The sequence below is a fragment of the Tamandua tetradactyla genome, chromosome 7 (assembly GCF_023851605.1).
Source record: "Tamandua tetradactyla isolate mTamTet1 chromosome 7, mTamTet1.pri, whole genome shotgun sequence".
Classification (NCBI taxonomy): domain Eukaryota; kingdom Metazoa; phylum Chordata; class Mammalia; order Pilosa; family Myrmecophagidae; genus Tamandua; species Tamandua tetradactyla.
Genome location: NC_135333.1, coordinates 2,856,523 through 2,875,278, shown reverse-complemented (window position 1 = coordinate 2,875,278; position 18,756 = coordinate 2,856,523). Strand labels below are relative to the sequence as shown.

Here is an 18,756-nt window from a genome sequence, read left to right as displayed (position 1 = left end):
TTACAAGCTCCCAGGTGATATTCATAACTCTATCTGCAAACTTCACGCCAAATAGCAAGGCTCCACAATTGCACTCACTGTCCAACATTAGCCACCAGTCACATGTGGCCACTGAGCACTTGAAATACGATTATTGTGATTGAGGAACTGCATTTAATTTTATTTAACATTAATTAATTTAAACTTAAATAGCCACCTGTGGCTGGGGCTACTAATTTAGAGAGCACAGAGAATAAATTTCCATCAATGCAGAAAGTTCAATTCAACTGTGTGACTCTACAGCATCTGGAAATTGTGCTTCAAACCATGGCCACAACCTCTTTTCCCTGCAAGGAGAAGTGGGTCAGTTTAGAAGGAAATCTTTGAAACAAAACAGTACTCATTTGCCTCTGTATCTCAACCTAACCTATTATCCTAGAAGAGAGAGGCTTAGAACAGACACTGTCTGCTCAGGTGACTGACTGCCTGGGAAGTAACAGTGTCTGGTGGGAGCAATAGAGGAAGAATGCAGCCAGAACAGCTGAGAAAGTTGGTCAGTTCCGCCAGAGGCAAGTCTGTTGTTTTATCAAGTCGTAGTATTATTTGCTTCAATGCTATAAATTCCTAGAAAATCAGACTTCCTATATTCCAGCATGAGAAGATGGAAAAATGGTAATTCAAAGCCAAAATTATATTTTAGAACCATCTAACATTTTAGATCATCTGCTCCATTTTTGCACACATGAGGGACCAGAAAGACTCACGTTAAACACCTTCACGTCGTTTCTGCTTCTTATTTCTTCCACCAGTGTCAGTGGTTTTCCCTTAGGGACTGGTATCGTGCCGAGGATTACGATTCCAGGGGTGGACAGTGTCTGACGAACAGCCTGGATGAACGCCTGACTGAAGAGCTCCATTTTCCCAATTTCATCGATGACACACACTCTCTGCCCCAGGCCTCTGCTGGAATCTGCCTGGGGACGGAAATAATATTCATTTGAAGCTAAGTCACATTAAGCATAGGGGTCTTTGGGTCCCTCCCCATGAGAAAAAAAAAAAAAGAAAAATCACTCACAACCAACAGTCTACTAAGGCAAATCAACTAATCTTTGGAAGTTAGAACATCCACACGGTCCACATGGAATTAATTAGTAAACTGACTTGATTAATTAGTGATCTATTCTAGAAGGATTTCCTTGGAGAATAGAGCACCTAGAAAATTCAATCTCCAGAGCCACCTAGTTTTCCTAACAACTTTTACTCCTCTAGAATGATTCTAATACTAATCAAGCTTTATATTTATATACATCAAGAAAATAAGCAGGAACCTAAAAGTCTCAGATTTAAAAGAAATGAGACAGCAAGCCTGGAAGCCCTTATTAATACTGGCCCATTTTGTTCAATTTTGAGTTGTATGAAATCCCCTAAATGTCAAGGAGAAGATAACTGCTATAGGCAGACGCCTATACAATTCACAATCTATGGATTCCATGTGGGTGTTTGTGGAGAGAAGTAAAAATGGGAAGGAAAGGAGGTTTGGTGAAGAAAACGCGATCAGGACTCTATGCCTTTTAGAGCTCAGATTCCCTTTCTAATAACGTCGTACCAAATCATGCCATTACTTCCCTGACAATCCCCGCTCAGAGCAGGCGGAACAGCCAGTCTCCAAGAGCCCCTGAGGCCCACCCCCTGGTGTGGGACCACCCCACACCGCACCAGGGCTTGTCTGTGAGGTCAACAGAATAGAGGAGCAGTGACGATAATGCCCCGACTGTGGTTAAGTTACTGAAGACTGCTGTTTCTGTCTTGGACTCTCTTTCTCTGTGTTAGATCACATTCTGGGAGTAGATAACTGCTACGTTGTGAGGACACTTAAGCAATCTACAGAGAAGCCCATGTGGTGAGGAACTGAGGCCTTCTGCCAACAGCTGGAGAGGAACTGAGGGCTGCCAGCACAACGTGAGTGAGCTAGGAAGCAGATCCTTCCCAATCAAGCCTTCAGCTGCCCAATGGCCCAACCCTGTGCCAGAACCACCCCAGTGAGCCGTACCTGGATTCCTGACCCTCAAAAACTGAGTGAAGTAGTAATTATTTGTTGTTTCAAGCTACTAAACTTGGGGGTAATTTGTTACATAGCAATAGATAACTAATGCACATGTCTTGTCTTGAAAGCCTTCCCAGAGAAAGCTAATATAACACAGATTAATCCTTCCACAGGAAGGATAAAATAGAGCACATACTAAAAACTTCAATGAACGCTGAATGACAAAGTTTATGCATCTTTGTTATAATTATTCTGAAACTTTATGTAAAGCTGGTTTATGGAATACTTTTCACTATAGTTCTTAGGCTCCTCAAATAATGATATCAGTGTCTCCCCAAAATGTACGCCTGAGTTAAGCTATATTTTGCTCAAATTCCAAATATCAAAACGGAGGTATAGCCAGTGGTAGGGTGCATGTGGTGGCCAGAGATAGATGAGGCTGAGGGGGTAGGTAGACAGAGGCCAGATCCTGAACCAGGCCAGATCCTGGTTCATACCGGGATGAGGATTTTGTACAACAGCTGAGAGATTTTAAACAAGGCAGAGTCAAAGGTTCTGCTCCAAAGACGACTAGCTGCATGGAGTCAAGGAGACAAATTAGAATCTTCTAGAACAGACAACATGAGATCGCGGAGTCTATGCCAGGGCAATGATTGAAGGGAGGAAATAGAGCAGTGTTTTTCAGACTTTTAAGTAAATAGTAGTCTTTTTATTTTATTCTATTTCTTTTTATCTTATACATATAAAATATTCCCATTTCATTAGCAAAAAGACCAGGAAGCAGTCTACTGTAATCCTCTAATAGAAGTCTGAACAATCCCCCAAACTTTCATGTTTCTAATGCACTTTAATTTTCAACTTTAAATTCAGTTTATTTGTATACATACCTTATCTCTCCTTGTCTCTTCCTCTTAGGAGACAGGGACAAGGTATTATACATCTTATTTTCCATGGAACTGAATAATATTGCAAACTTGAGAAATGGAAAGCTGAAGCAGCAACACCACCCACTCTGAGGACAGAGAGGTGGAAGGGAGTGAGTTTATGGAGTAAGTCATTATGTATTCCAAGTTTTTTCTTCAAAAATGAATGCCAAATTTGGGAGAAATACAACCTCTATCAGCCACCTGTTAATGGGCATAAAAACAGATAATCCCACAGGCAGGTTTCTGTCTTTCTGGAAGCAAGCCACTCCCAATGACGTGCTCTCATCAAGGGGCATTTTGCCACCTCAAGAGATGATGAATAATTGTGGATGTCATCATTGGAAGCCACCATCCAGAAGCCCAATGGAATACAATTCAAGCCCATGAGACAGTTTTGAAAGCAGCCAAATGAAAGGCAATATGAAAGAACATATGTGAACATAAGCATGTATTTATGAGTGTGTATGTGTGGGTAATCAAATGTGTGTGGGTTATACAGAGAAACACACATGCAGGTACAAAGCACACAGCTCTCCAACAACAACCCTGCCTGCAGTTCTCTAGAGTGTTCACCAGTGAGCGCTCACCCACATGCTTTATGTGCTAGCACGAGATATTTGGACACATGTATAACTTTCCACCAAACGAATGCTCATTTTAAAAAGTTAATTTACATAAAATACTCATGCTGTCCAGAATTAGGAACTTTGTTATCCAGGTACTACAGTAATCTCAAAATAAGTCTGGGGTTTTTAGGAAAATATAAGTTATTCACACTGAATTGAGAGACAGGTGTCAGATATTAAGCCACTCAAAACCCTAAACACCCAACTTGTCTTTCTAAATAAAACATACCTTCAAGAGCTTAAGAAAAGAACCACATTAAGTTCAAAACTGTTTCCTTTCTATATAGATTAAAACAACTTGAGAAGGAACACAAAAATAGGTCCATGATCATACATTTACTCTGTTCACATGGTTCCAAATGTTTTTCTGAGTTGATAGATAGGTTTTAAAGCAGTAGAGGCCCTGATTTAAAAATCTTCTAGGTTCCTGCCCCAGTTCTGTCTTTTCTGGTTGTGGGGATGGGAATAAGCTCCCAGGTGGTTATAATCCCCTGGATACACTATTGGGAGTGGCTGCCCTTTGTGCTCCTTTCATAGCCTCTCCCCACATAACAGTACAAGCATTGCCATTTTCCAATAGCTGCACTATAATCCTTCATGTTACCCCTACAGCTTACTTGGCCACTCCTCTATTTTCAATTTCACTGTCAGGAGGGTGATAAAAATTCTTTGTGGGAAGTCTATTTTTAATTCTTCTGCTTGTTCTAAGGAAGAAGCTATTTCCTAGGGATAGAGTCCTACAACTGACCAGCCAGGGGCAGGAGAAATTATGAAGAATTTTCTAGCTTTAGGTGTACTTGGATAGTTTGCTTCCCAGAAAGATTAAATCAATTTAGAAGAACAACAAGATCTTTGTACCAGTTATACCAGAGATCTAAACATAATGAGATTTCTCTGGTCCTTTCACCTTTTGGTGTATCTTTATATGCACTTCCAAGAGTACAGTGAAAATGTAGACATAAAAAAAGCAATTTCATTTAGCCAAAATATTGAACCAAAAGAGGTGATTGATTAGTCTTTGCCTCACTCTGAATTATTCACATATAAATATTTCTGGTGATATAATGATATGTATGTATGTGTATATATATATATGTATGTATGTATGTATGTACTTATTTATTTACATATCAGACACACCAATGGGCTTCTAAGCTCATCTGTCTGGGTAAAGACGTATTGAGTGTGACGGGAGGGAGCCGGGGGATGTCTAGTTAGGCAGCAGAACTGTAGTCCTTCCTACAAAGAGTCAGAAGTTCTGTGGAAGCCAGAAAGGCTGTGCCTGTCTAGATAAATGGTGATAACAGCAGCCACTACTGAGCAAGCCAGAGACCCTTCACCCTACCTACGCTATTAGCTAAAAATGTAGGGTGGCAGTTAGACTTTTATGTGAGTTTATTCCATGCCTTAAAGTTTGAGAATCCTTTAGCCAGCTGGTGACAAGTTCATCATGTGTTCGTGGGGAAGAAAATCACAAGCTAGGAAGCCAAGACAAGATGTCTAGACTGTGATGTGCCCTGAAGACCAGACTTTCCCCACATAGTCACTCTGGGTGGAAACTGCTTCCACAAAACTGCCAGGGACCCAGGGATTTCATGGCTCTACAACCGCCCCCACTCCCAGGCTCAGCAGACTAGCTCTGATGTGCCTTCTGGATGTCCTAAATGGCTTCTCTGAGGTTCATAGGGGATCATTCAACAAGATCACCTGACCAAAGACCATGGGAACTGTACCCTTGGCATTGTCTAAAATACAACAACCATTCCAGAACTGACACAGCTTGCAGTCAGCCCAGCAAGGTCCAGAACCCAGTATGCCATGTGAGGCAGAACCTCAGGATCAGTCTGAACATTTGGTTAATGGGATTGGATGGCATTACTGGCAAATACAAATCAGAGTGTATTTAGAATATAATCCCAAGCTACTGCCTATCGATCACCTCACTCAACTTCTTTAGAAAAGTCATAGCTACCTCTATAGTTTGGCACCCTATGAGCCAAGCACTAGTGCATTTTATAAGCATTATCACATCCAGACCTCCTAATAACCTAACATAGTTGATACGTGTCAGCACTTCTGTTCTACAAATGAGGAAACTGAAGCTTGGGGGTTGAATGACTTACCCAAAGTCCTACAGATCACATGTGACAGAGCAGAGTCAAACCCAAGATCATCTGACTCCAAATCCTCTTCCAGGCCCCATGTGCTATATTATATCACCTGCAGACTTTGATTATGAAATAAGGAAAAAACGGTAATCTAAGAAATTCATCTAACTATGAAGAAACTACTTTTCTCTCTAATGATAAAGGAAAGAGCTCTAGTCTCTAAGGGCTTACAGAGCAAAGCCACAAAACCACTATTTTTTTTTTTAGTAATCATATTTTACTACATTCAATTATTCAAAAAGAACTAATATTTTGGGTATTTTGAAATTTTTTTTTAAGTATTTCAAAAGACAGATAACTGCTTGCCAGTTGAAGCCTCAAGAGAAAATCATTTTTGTATTAAGATGATCTAATAAAGTTTAGATAAAATTCGAAATGTCTAAGGGGAAATGTTGATGAGGAGGATATGTGCTTGGTCTTAAAGTATCTCTAACTCATTGCTCACTAGTTTCAAAAGAAAAGAACAGTAATTATATAGTGGTGAAATCAGACAATTCCTTGATCAGGTAATAAAAAAAATTAATACCACCAATGAGGGACAAATGGACATCACACATATCCCCAAAAGAGATACCTAAGAAGGATACAGCATCCCTTATGTAGTATTCTGGTCAAGATACATAACCTGAATCTAATCATAAACATCAGCAGAAGTACAAAAAAGGGGGTTGGGGACTGTAGTCTTCAAGAATGTCATAAAAGATAAAGAATAACTGTGGAAATGTTACAGATTAAAGGATATGGAGATATGATAATTAAATTCATTACCTAGACTGGATCCTGAACTGGAGGAAAAAGAAATGCTACAAAGAACATTAAATCAATCAATAAAACTGGAATACAAATGGCACATTAAAGAATTTTATCAAATTTACTGAGGTTGATAATTGTACTGATCATATAAGAGAAGATCCTTATTTTTAGGAAAAACATGCGAGTATTTTGGAGTAAAGTACCCCTATGATTGCAACAAACTTTCAAGTGTTTTCCCCAAAATTACACGGTTATTCATACAAACACACACACACACACACACACATACATACACACACGCAGAGACATGGCATGTCAGGGTGGAAAGCAAGCAAACAATAAGGCAAAATAATTAAAATGTTAAAAATAGGGAATACTGATGTTGTTGCACTATTCTTATTCTTGAAATCTAAGTTTAAAATTATATCCAAATAAAGTTAAGAAAAAACAGAATCAGCATAAAAGAAAAACACAACATACATATTTTTTCAGTATCAGATTCAAGAAAATGACCAAATCATCAAGTTGTGAACGTCCTTTAAAAGGGGTATAGAGTTTTAGACTGATATATTTGAGAGGTGAGAAAGGAGAGAGTCAGATGATGTCAGAAACATGATAAAGTGGATGAATAAAAGGGAAAAACGACAACAGTTTAACAAATTCCACGCCTGCCCCACATAAGGAGCATATACCATTTTGATGTTTCTTGGGGGTAGGCTGTGAGAGGAACCACGTGAAGGTATCATAACCCAGCCTGCTCAGCATCTTCATCACCAGAACTTCACCACAGCCAACAAGTCACAACACTCACAAGCTAAACCCTGCCCAGGGGACATTACGGAGAATCCCAATAATGACAGTTCGCTGAGTCTACCAATCTGCAAAGTCAGAGTGCACCATCGCCACATGACTGCCTTTGCTTCAGACACCAGTTGCAATTTCTTGGTCCCAGGACCACCCTCAAGTTCTATAGTCTCCTAGAATGACTCACAGAACTCAGGAAAGCGCCATATTTCAAAGACAGTTTTCTCATAGTGAAAAGATATAAATTAAAGCCAGCCAAGAGAAGAGACATATTGCATTGGTGTCTTCTCCCCAGAGTCAAGGATGGCATTACCTCCTGCCAGTCCTCATCTGTGACAATACACACAGAGTACTCCCAACCAGGGAACACTTGGTGTCCAGAGCTTTAATTGGGCTTGATCACATACTGCCCGCATGGGGAGCTTTAGTCTCCAGCTCCTCATGGAAGTCAAGCTAATCATCAGTTCCTGGAGAGGTCAGGACTGATAATGTTGTCAGACCCCAAGGCAAACAAAAACACCCCTATCAGGGAAGGCATTCCACGGACCTAGACAGCACCTCCCAGTGACTGTGGGCAAAGGCCAGACTTTCTGAGTAAGGTTACTTCTTCACCACATAGGCTGTTATAACAAATACTGCAAAGTTGATCACAAAGTCCACTTGATACTGAACTTTCAGTTCCCTTCCCCATTTCAATTCATTGCAGAAATGGTTTTACTGACAATTTTTAAATTAATGTTTATGGTTGCACAAGATATGTTTTCATTTCCCTGGCTGACATTACACTACGTATGTGTGATCAGAAGTTCTGAACAGAAAGTGAAGGAGAACAAAAATACAAATGTCACTTCTGCTGACAATAGTGAACAACATTCTAAAAGAATGCTTATGTTCTAGTGGATATTTCAAGAATATCCTGACTCGAATTTCATCTGTCTAAATTATTTCAAAAGTCCAATGGTCTGAAATACTAAAAGGCATTTCTAGGTCAAGTGTTAAGAAAATAACCTTTCACTAGACAGGAGTCTTTTCATCCTAAATAAAATTTCTAAGATTTGCAGCTGTCTATTTCAGAATCAAAGCAGATCCTGCTCTCAAACACAAACACAACCTGAAAGCCTTATTGTGATCAAAACAAGGAAATACAAGTTTCAAACTATGTTGTTTTTTACTAGGTATCCTGATTCTAGCTTACTATTCCTGCCACAGATCTTTGTGAATCACAGGGATCAGTATGGAAAATAGGGCTTTGAGTAAACGGTCTTTGTTCTTTAAAGCATCATAATCTACTGTTGTCTTCTTGAATGCATAACAGATATATTGAAAACCAGTGAAATATTAAATCCTACATTGAGCCAAATTCTAATAAAGCATTCAGTGTGGCTGTCAAAAAGATCACTATGAAACAGGCCAGCCTTATTCTGGCAGCTTTGATCTTTAGAAAACTGAAAAAACAATCTGAATTAGAAAATAGAAGAAATTTAGTAGTGGCCTTTTCAAGATAAAATTAAAGAAAGAAAAGGAAAGAGAGAGAGATATTATGCTTTTAGCTGTGGAGAACAAAGACTGTCTGAAAAATTAAGAATATTTAAATCAAAATAACTTTGTATTTCTGTATAGTTTTAATCACTATATGATTTATTCATATTTTCTTCCATATATTTTATATTTTTACAAATTTTCTACCATTAGTATGTAGAACTTTAGGACTCAGGATACCGATAAATGCTGTCAAATAAGGAAAGATGTCACTTTTAGAAAGAAAAGCATCAACAGTCAACACTACAAAGGGCTTTCTGAAACCTTACTGAGTCTTGAGTTTTTACCAATAACCTCAATCAGATTTAACTCCTGCATAAGAAAATTCACAAGAGCACCAGAACACGGTGGAACACAGCATCCTGCCTGAATCTCCTCCTCCCAGGCCTTTCCCAAGCCTCAAACTACTCTTCAGGACCAAGACCCATTCTTACTTCCAGGCATGCAAAGAGTTACAGGCCTGTTAACCCAAGCAAAATTTATTTTTTCTTACTTTTTCAGAGTATTTAAAAAAAAACTCAAAAATCTTTTTAGTCCATAATCTTTTCTTTTTTTTTTTTTTTGCCCATAATCTCTTATACATGGTGAGCACTTAATAGATATTTCTCAACATACTGTCAGAGTTTTTTTTCATATGTCCCTGCGCATTAGAAATTAAGGTATTGTATCCCAATATAAAGGGGTCTGCCCTTTCTAAATGTGATTTCCAAAGCTTTTAGTTTACTTTATCTGATGATGAGAATTGCCAATTTTTTATGTTCCCCTATTTTTGTTTCCCAGTTACTTTGATTTTTTTTAAATAAGAGCAAAACAGTAATTTCTTATCCTTTCTTCAATTTAATAAAATATATCCTCTGTTAATTGAAATGGGAGAAAAATTTCTGCCAAGTAAAAATTTCATGACCAAGGAAAATCCCCAAGCCCAGGAATTTTTCCTGCCTAGAATGTGAATGTCTGAGTTTAGTAATCAGGGTGTTAAAAAAATTAGGAGGAGCCTGTTTTTATTTTTAATTTAAAAAAGATTCAAGATCTTGATTCCAGTCATCTTATATAAGCTTGCAGATAAACATTAAACACATAGGCACACACTGTTTTCCCAGGATCAGTCTGCTGTAAGCAAGATAAGTAAAAATCAATTCTTTGTATTGATCCCATGCCCAAAGTCAGAGTTTTTGCTTGAAATTTCATTTGAAGTATCTCGGTTTCCTTTCAGGAAAAAGAACTAGGGAGAAAAATACCATGTTTTCTGACTGCTCCCACTCAATATAGCGGCCACAATAGCCCCAAGCACAGGCAATGAGGGGAAGTTCCAAGAGGAAGGAGTTAAATAAGAAAAAGGTAAGAGGAGCAAGCAGGGGGAAAGGAAATAAAAACAAGGGGAGGGGGGTGGTGGGAGAAAGGATATATTCAACTTCCCCAGTGAATTCCTGATATTCCTGCAAGCAGTGGGGACAATCAATACCCTACATATTGGGGGCCCCTTTGAAATTTATTCCTGAGAAAGACAGACTAAGCCTACTTATAATTATGCCTAAGAGTTACCCCAGAGAACCTCTTTTGTTGCTCAGATGTGGCCTTTCTCTCTAATCCAACTCAGCAGGTGAACTCACTGCCCTCCCCACTACGTGGGGCATGACTCCCAGTGATGTAACTCTCCCTGAAAATGTGGTACAGAACTCCTGGGATGAGCTGGGACCTGGCCTCATGGCACTGAGAAAGCCTTCTTGACCAAAAGGGGAAAGAGAGAGATGAGACAAAATAAAGTTTCTGTGGCTGAGATATTTCTAATAGAATTGAGAGGTTATCCTGCAGGTTATTCTTATGCATTATATAGATATTCCTTTTTAGTGTATGGTGTATTGGAGTGGCTGGAGGGAAGTACCTGAAACTGTTATACTGTGTCCCAGTAGTTTTGATTCTTGAAGATGACTGTATAACGATATAGCTTTTACAGTGTGACTGAGTGACTATGAAGACCTTGCGTCTGATGTTCCTTTTATCCAGGATACAGATAGATGAGTAAAAAATATATAGACAAAAAATAAATAAATAAAAGGGGGGATAAGGGATAAAATAAATTGGATAGATGGAAATACTAGTGAGAGGGAGGGGTAAGGGGTATGGTATAAAAGCATTTTTTCTTTTTATTTCTTTTTCTGGAGTGATGCAAATGTTCTAAAAACGATCATTGTAATGAATACACAACTATGTGATGATATTATGAGCCGCTGATTGTACATCATGTATGTGTGTGAAGATTTGTCAATAAAAATATTTTTTAAACAAGAGAAGAAGGAGGCCCCTAAGGAGCAGCAGCTCCCTACCAAAAGAGACTGCAAGATATAACCAACCCTCTGGAGACTGGACTTGGCAGTCCACAGCTAAGATCTCTCAGCAGCCTACTTGCCAAAGCCCCCCGCTGCACATCTGAGCTAAGGATTGAGTGCCAAGAAGGTGCAGAGAGACAAAGGTCTAGAAGGAGAGTATGCCAACCAAAGCAAATTGCAAGTGTTAAGGACCAAATGCTGGGCTGACTCTGGCATGTTTGGGCAACGTGCTGGAGCCAGTATGGCTGGAATATGGTGAAAAGAGCCCAGTGGTTATAAAGGTCAGATAACAGAGGGCCTTCTAGGCAAAAGAAATGACCTTGGGTTTTACTCCTGCTACAATGGAAACCTCTAGAGTGGTTTCAACGGACTCTTGAGATAGAACCATATTATTCCATTTTCACAAAAGTAGTAAGTCTGCAATAGATTAAATGAAACCCAGGCTTGTTAGCACGTTCCACAAGGCCCTGTACGATGCGGCCCCATCTTCCTCCTTCCTCATCTATCTTCCTCACCTGCTCCTACTTGAGAACCTGGGGCCTCCGTGTGCCTGTTCACTTATCTTTGAAGTGATGGTGCCTCCTCATCTTTCATTTCCATTTAAATGTCACCTCCTCTGACCTCTTTCCTGCTTACTTGGTCTAAAGTTGATTCCTCTTACCACAGCACCCTGCTTTTTTCCTTCACGGTACTTACCACAATTGTATTTATTTGTTTAATACCTAAATTTCTCATTAGACTGAGAGTTCTGAGAAAGTAGAAAACATGTCTGTGTTATTCATGACTATATAATTCCAGATTTAATAAATATTTGATAATGCAAAACACAAGTAACATATAATCTAAATAAAATCAAAAGTTGGCTTTTTGAAAAGATCAACTAAATTCAGAAACCTTTAGTTATACTGACAAAGAAAACAGAAATAAGATTTAAGTAACTAGAATCATGAATGAAAGAGGGAACATCACTATCGACCTTACAAGAGAAAGGATTATAAGGAAAACTATGAACCATATGCCAACAAATCAGATAACTTAAATGGAATTAACAAATTAGTAAAAGGCACAAAATATCAAAACTGTCTAATCAAGAAATAAAAAATCTACAGAGCTATAACAAGTAAAGAGATTGCATTAGTAATGAAAAAGCTTCCTCCAAAGAAAAACAGGGGGCCAGGTGACTTCTTTCTGAATTGTACCAAACACCTTCCAAAGATTCTATGAGGTTAGTATTGCCCTAATAGCAAAGCTAGACAAAGATATCACAAGAAAAGAAAGTTATGAACTACATCCTGTATGAAATTATATGAAAAATCCTCAACAAAATACTAGCAAACCAAATACAGCAACATATAAAAAGAATTGTACACCATAACCAAGTTAATATTTATTCCAGGAATCTAAGATTGGTTTAACATACAAAAATCATTTAATGTTTTACACCACATCAATAGAGTAAAGAATAAAAAAATCACAATCATCTAAATAGATGCAGAAAAAGGATTTGGCAAAACCCCAACACTCCTCTCATTATAAAAATACTCAACAAAACAGGAATAAAACAAAACTTCCTTAACCTGATAAAGCCCATCTATAAAAAACCACAGTTAATATGATCCTTAATGGTGAAAAACAGAATGTTTTCCACTCCTAAGAGGAGGAACAAGACAAAGATATCTGCTCTCATCATTTCTATTCAACACTGAATTGGAGGTTCTAACCAGGGGAATTAGGCAAGAAGATGAAATAAAAGGCATCCAGGTTGAAAAGGAAGAAGTAAAACTACTCTAATTGGAGCTAACATGATTTTGTATGTAGAAAATCTTAAAGAATCTAGAGAAAAAACTATTTGAATAAACAAGTTCAACAAGTTTGTAGGAGACAAGATCAACATACAAAAGCAATTATATTTCTATACATTAACAATGAAAATCAAAAAATTAGATTAATAAAACAATTCCAGTTACAGTAGTATCAAAAGGAGTAAAATACTTCAGTGTTTTCATTTGCTAATGCTGCCGGAATGTAATATACCAGAAATGGATTGGCCTGTAAAAAGGGGACTTATTAAGCTACAAATTTACAGTTCTGAAGCCATGAAAATCTTCAAATTAAGGCATCAACAATATCTTCACTCAAGAAAGGTTGATCAGGGCAGAAGAATGCTTGCCTGTCATGCTAGAGGACCTGGGTTCGATTCCCGGTGCCTGCCCATAAAAGAAAGGCTGATCATACAGATGGTACAACAGGACTGAAAGTGAAAATTCAGAAATGGATAGCACAATACTACTTAACTGTAACACAGTAATGCTAGTACACTGGATGAAACTGAATGTGAGAATGGTAGAGGGAGGAGGGCTGGGAGCACAAATGAAATCAGAAGGGAAGAGAGACGATAAAGACTGAGATGGTATACTCTAGAAGCGCCTAGCGTGTACAATGACAGTGACCAAGACCACCTTGAATGGGTAGGCCACACCTCCATAGAGACAACTTCATCACAAGGTCCCACCCAACAAAAGACTGGCCCCCACAAGACTGGATTAAAAGAACATGGTTTTTCTGAAGTACCTAATAGTTTCAAACCAGGACATTAGGTATAAATTTTTAAAAGGAGTGTAAGACTTGTATGCTGGACACTACTAAAACATTGTTGAAAGAAATTAAAGACCTAAATAATTGGAAAGGCATTCCTATTGTTCATGGATCAAAAGACTTAAAATCTTAAAGACTGTAGCACTCCTCAAACTGATCTACAGATTCAATGCAATCCCTATAAAAATCCTAGTTGCAGTAGTCAAGACGTTGTGGTGATGGCATAGGGATAGATGTGAAAGAACTGAGAGTCCAGAAACAAATCCTTGTATTTATCATTTGATTTTTGACAAGGGTGCCAAAACAATTCAATGGTTAAAGAATAAGTAGTCTTTCAACAACAGTCTGAGACAACTGGATATTTATATGCAAAAGAATGAAGTTGTATCCACACCTCATACCATATGCAAAAATTAACTTGAAACAGATGACAGAACTAAATGCAATAGTAAAATTATAAACTCTTAGAATAAAACATACAAGAAATATTTCTGAACTTGGGTTAGACAGAGCTTTCTTTAATATAACACCCAAAACACAAGCAATAAACGAACAATAGATAAATGTGACTTCTCAAAATTAAAAACATCTTACGGGAAGATGGACAAATAGAGTAGCTCGAGAGTAGTCCTGCTCCACAGAAAAGTTAGAGGAGGGAAAAGAGGGCGACTGAGGTGGGGATTCAGGAGTGCAGCTGACCTAGGAGAGCCTTCTGCACCACAAAGGGCATCCCTGGTGCAGAGCCTGAGGAACTGAGAGGCGGAAAGCTGGAGCCTGGCACAGAGATACGGGGCCCACCGGAGCACAGAGACGGGAGTCAGGGACCAGGCTGCGATCCTTGGGTGCACTACCCTCACCTGCGCAGCCCTGTAACCAGTGATTCATCCCACACACCCGAACCCTGTCACTTGCCTCCATTCCTGCGCTCCAGGCCCAGAAGCCCCCTCCCCACCAGTCCCCAGTGCATGTACCTGCCCCACACCCCCACTCCAAGTACAGCACAACCCACCTCTCCTGCACCCCTCCCGAGCACTAACTCCCCCTCCATGTTCCCTGCAGGCTGTTGCCAGCACATAAAGGCTTCAGCACTAACCTCCATACCCAAGCTAGGCCTGTCACCCTGCCCATAGTGTCACACAGCCCCACCCCACACTCCCTGAGGTCTGTACATCAGTTTACAGCATTCCTAGGCGCATACATGCACAAAGGTCCCCAATCACATCATTCACTCGGGGAACTGCACTTTACAGCAGTCCTAGAACCACGCATGCGCACGGCCCTCAGCCACACTTCCCAGCTCTGAGCAAGTGCTGACCTGCACAGCCAGGTCACATCTGTACCCAATCCATAAAGACCTAATGCCAACCTCCTGCCACAGCTCTACACATGGCACAAAGAGCCCCATACCTTAGACCAGCACACACCAGGGTTACGACCCCCAGACAGGTACACCCACACAGCTACATCCTCCCTGGCCACTGGGTGCCCACATTGACAAGCATCCCTGTAACTCTTAGAATATCCCTGAATAAACTCTTAGAATAAAACATACAAGAAATATTTCTGAACTTGGGATAGACAGAGCTTTCTTTAATATAACACCCAAATCACAAGCAATAAACGAACAATAGATAAATGTGACTTCTCAAAATTAAAAACATCTTCCTGGAAGATGACCAAATAGAGTACCTCGAGATTAGCCCTGCTCCACAGAAAAGTTAGAGAAGGATCGCCCAGGATGCGATCCTTGGGTGCACTACCCTCACCTACGCAGCCCTGTGATTCACCCCACACACCTGAACCCTGTCACTTGCCTCCATTCCTGCGCTCCAGGCCCAGGCGCCCCCTCCCCACCAGTCCCCAGTGCATTATTATAGCTGCCCTGAAACAAATCACCGCACTGGGTGCCCACCCCATACCCTGCTCCCTGCTGTACAACCATCCCACAAACACAAGGCCTCAGACTACTGAAAGAAATCAACTCCCAAAGTAAATCAAGATATTTATATGCCACGAAGACAGCAGAAGATCACTAAGCATATCACAATGCAGACAGATATAGCACTGCCTAATAACCAAATTGAGACACAGACTTTGGAACAACTAATCCAAGATGTTCATACAACTCCACTTAATAAAATAAGCGGGTTAGCAAATGACATAAAGACAGTAGAAGAGCATAAAGAAGAATTTGAAAGAATAAATAGAAAAAGAGCAGACATCACAGAGATTAAAGACTCTATTGACTAAATAAAAAACATAGTAGAGGCACACATAACCAGATTTGAAGCAACAGAAGAATAAGTGATACAGAGAACAGGATAACTGACTTCAAAGACTCAAAACAGCAAATGGCAAAAAAGATGGAAAAAATTGAATTGGATCTCAGGGAAATGACAGACAAAACAAAGTGCACAAATATAAAAATCATCGGTGTCCCAGAAGAAGAAAAGAGGAGTAAAGGGCTTAGGAAGAGTAGTTGAGGATGTAATGGGGGAAAACTTCCCAACCCTCATAAAGGACATAAATATACATGTCAGAGAAGCCCAACGAACTCCAAACAGAATAAATCCAAATAGGCCTTCCCCAAGACGCATATTAACCAGTCTGTCAAATGTGGAAGAGAAGCAGAAAATCCTGAAAGTGGCAAGAGAAAAACAATCTACTACATACAAGGAAACCAAATAAGACTGAGATCAAACCACTCAACTAGCACCATGGAGGCAAGAATGCAGTGGTATGATATATTCTAGATCCTGAAAGAGAAAGACTTCCAGACAAGAATTCTGTACCCACCCAAAATTGTACTTCAAAATTGAGGGAGAGATTAAAGTTTTCACAGACAAAGAGGTCCTGAAAGAATCTGTCAACAAGAGACTGGCCCTATAAGAAATTCTAAAAGGAGTTCTGCTGGCTGAAAAAAAAAAACAAAATACCTGGAAAAGGGAACAGAATTGAAGAGATACCACTGAGGGTAATTTAAAGAATACAAAGAGAAAGAGGGAAAAGAATATATAGATCTGACAAATAAAATTAAAAAGATAAGATGGTGGATTCAAGAAATGCCTTTTCAGTAATAACTTTGAATGTTAACTGTCTAAATTTACCAATTAAAAGATACAGATTGGCAGAATGGATTAAGAAACATAATTCAGCTATATGCTGCTTACAAGAGACTCATCGTACATGCAAAGATACAAATGGATTGAAAGTAAAAGATGGAGAAAGATTTTCCATGCAAGCTGTAACTAAAAGAAAGCAGGAGTAGCTATACTAATATCAGACAAAATAAACTTTAAATGTAAAGACTTCATAAGAGACGAAGGACACTATATACTAATTAAAGGGTCAATTCACCAAGAAGATATAATAATCATAAATGTTTATGCTTCGAATCAAGGAGCTCCAAAGAACATAAGACAGACATTGGCAAAACTGAAGGGAGCGATAGATGTTTCAACAATAGTAGGAGACTTCAATACACCACTCTCCCCTATAGATAGAACAACCAGACAGAGATCAACAAGGAAATAGAGAAGTTAAATAACTTGATAAATGAATAAGACCTAACAGACAGATATAGGTCATTACACCCCAAAACACAAGAATATACATTCTTCTCTAGTGCTCATGGAACATTCTCCAGGATAGATCATATGCTGGGGCACAAAACAGTCCTTTATAAATTTTAAAACACCAAAATTATTCAAAACATATTCTCTGATCACAACAGGATGAAGGTGGATCTCAATAACCACCAAAGAACGAGAACATTCACAAATATATGGAGATGTAATAACACACTCTTAAATAACCAGTGGGTCAAAGAAGAAATTGCTAGAGAAATCAGCAGCTATCTGGAGATGAATGAAAATGAGAATACAACTTATCAGAACTTATGGGATGTGGCAAAGGCTGTGCTGAGAGGGAAATTAATTGCCCTAAATGCCTATATTAAAAAACAAGAAAGAGCAAAAATCAAGGACTTAACAGCAAACTTGAAGGAACTTGAGAAAGAACACCAAACTAACCCCAAAGCAAATAGGAGAAGAGAAATAAAAAAGATTAAAGCAGAGATAAATGAATGGGAGAACAAAAGAATAGAAAGAATCAATAAAACCAAATAAAAATCAGAAATGAGAAGGGGTGTGTTACCACAGACCCTGAAGAAATAAAAGAAAGCATAAGAGGATACCATGAACTATACACCAACAAACTAGACAACTAAGATGAAATGGACAAATTGCTGAAGACACACAAACAAGTTACACTGACTCAGGGATAAGTAGAAGATCTCAACAAACCAATCACAAGTAAAGAAATTCAATTAGTCATCAAAAATCTTTCTACAAAGAAAAGCCCAGGGCCAGATGTCTTTACAGGGGAATTTTATCAAACATTCCAAAAAGAACTAACACCAATCCTGGTCAAACTTTTCCAAAAAATAGAGGGAAAAGGAAGTCTACCTAACTGATTTTATGAAGCTAATATCACTTTAATACCAAAACCAAGCAAAGATGCTATAAGAAAGGAAAACTACAAGCCACTCTCCTTAATGAACATAGATGCAAAAATTCTCAATAAACTATTAGCAAATCAAATCCAACAACACATTAAAAGAATTATATACCATGAACTAAGTGAGGTTTATATAAAGAATGCAAGGATAGCTCAACACAAGAAAATGAATTAATGTAATATAGCATATTAACAAATCAAAAGGGAAAAACTACATGATCATCTTGATTGATGCTTAAAAAGCATTTGACAAAATTCAGCATCTTTTTCTGATAAAAACACTTCAAAGGATAGGAATCAAAGCTAACTACATCAATATGATAAAGGGAATACATGAAAAACCAACAGCCAGGATTATACTCAATGGAGAGAGACTGAAAGCTTTCCCCTAAGATCAGGAACAAGACAACAATGCCCACTGTCATCACTATTAACAACATTGTGGTAGATATTCTAGCTAGAGCAATCAGGTAGGAC

At 38.8% G+C, this 18,756-nt stretch overlaps 1 protein-coding gene across 4 annotated transcripts in view; it reads right to left on the bottom strand.

The window, feature by feature from the left end:
* NTPCR (nucleoside-triphosphatase, cancer-related) overlaps positions 1-18,756 on the bottom strand; it is a 46,691-nt gene that overhangs the window by 15,023 nt on the left and 12,912 nt on the right. For all 4 annotated transcript variants that reach the window (XM_077168350.1, XM_077168353.1, XM_077168352.1 and 1 more), the window contains one exon: positions 744-953. In XM_077168350.1, the coding sequence (XP_077024465.1) occupies positions 744-953 (210 nt within the window). The remainder of the gene's footprint in view (positions 1-743; positions 954-18,756) is intronic.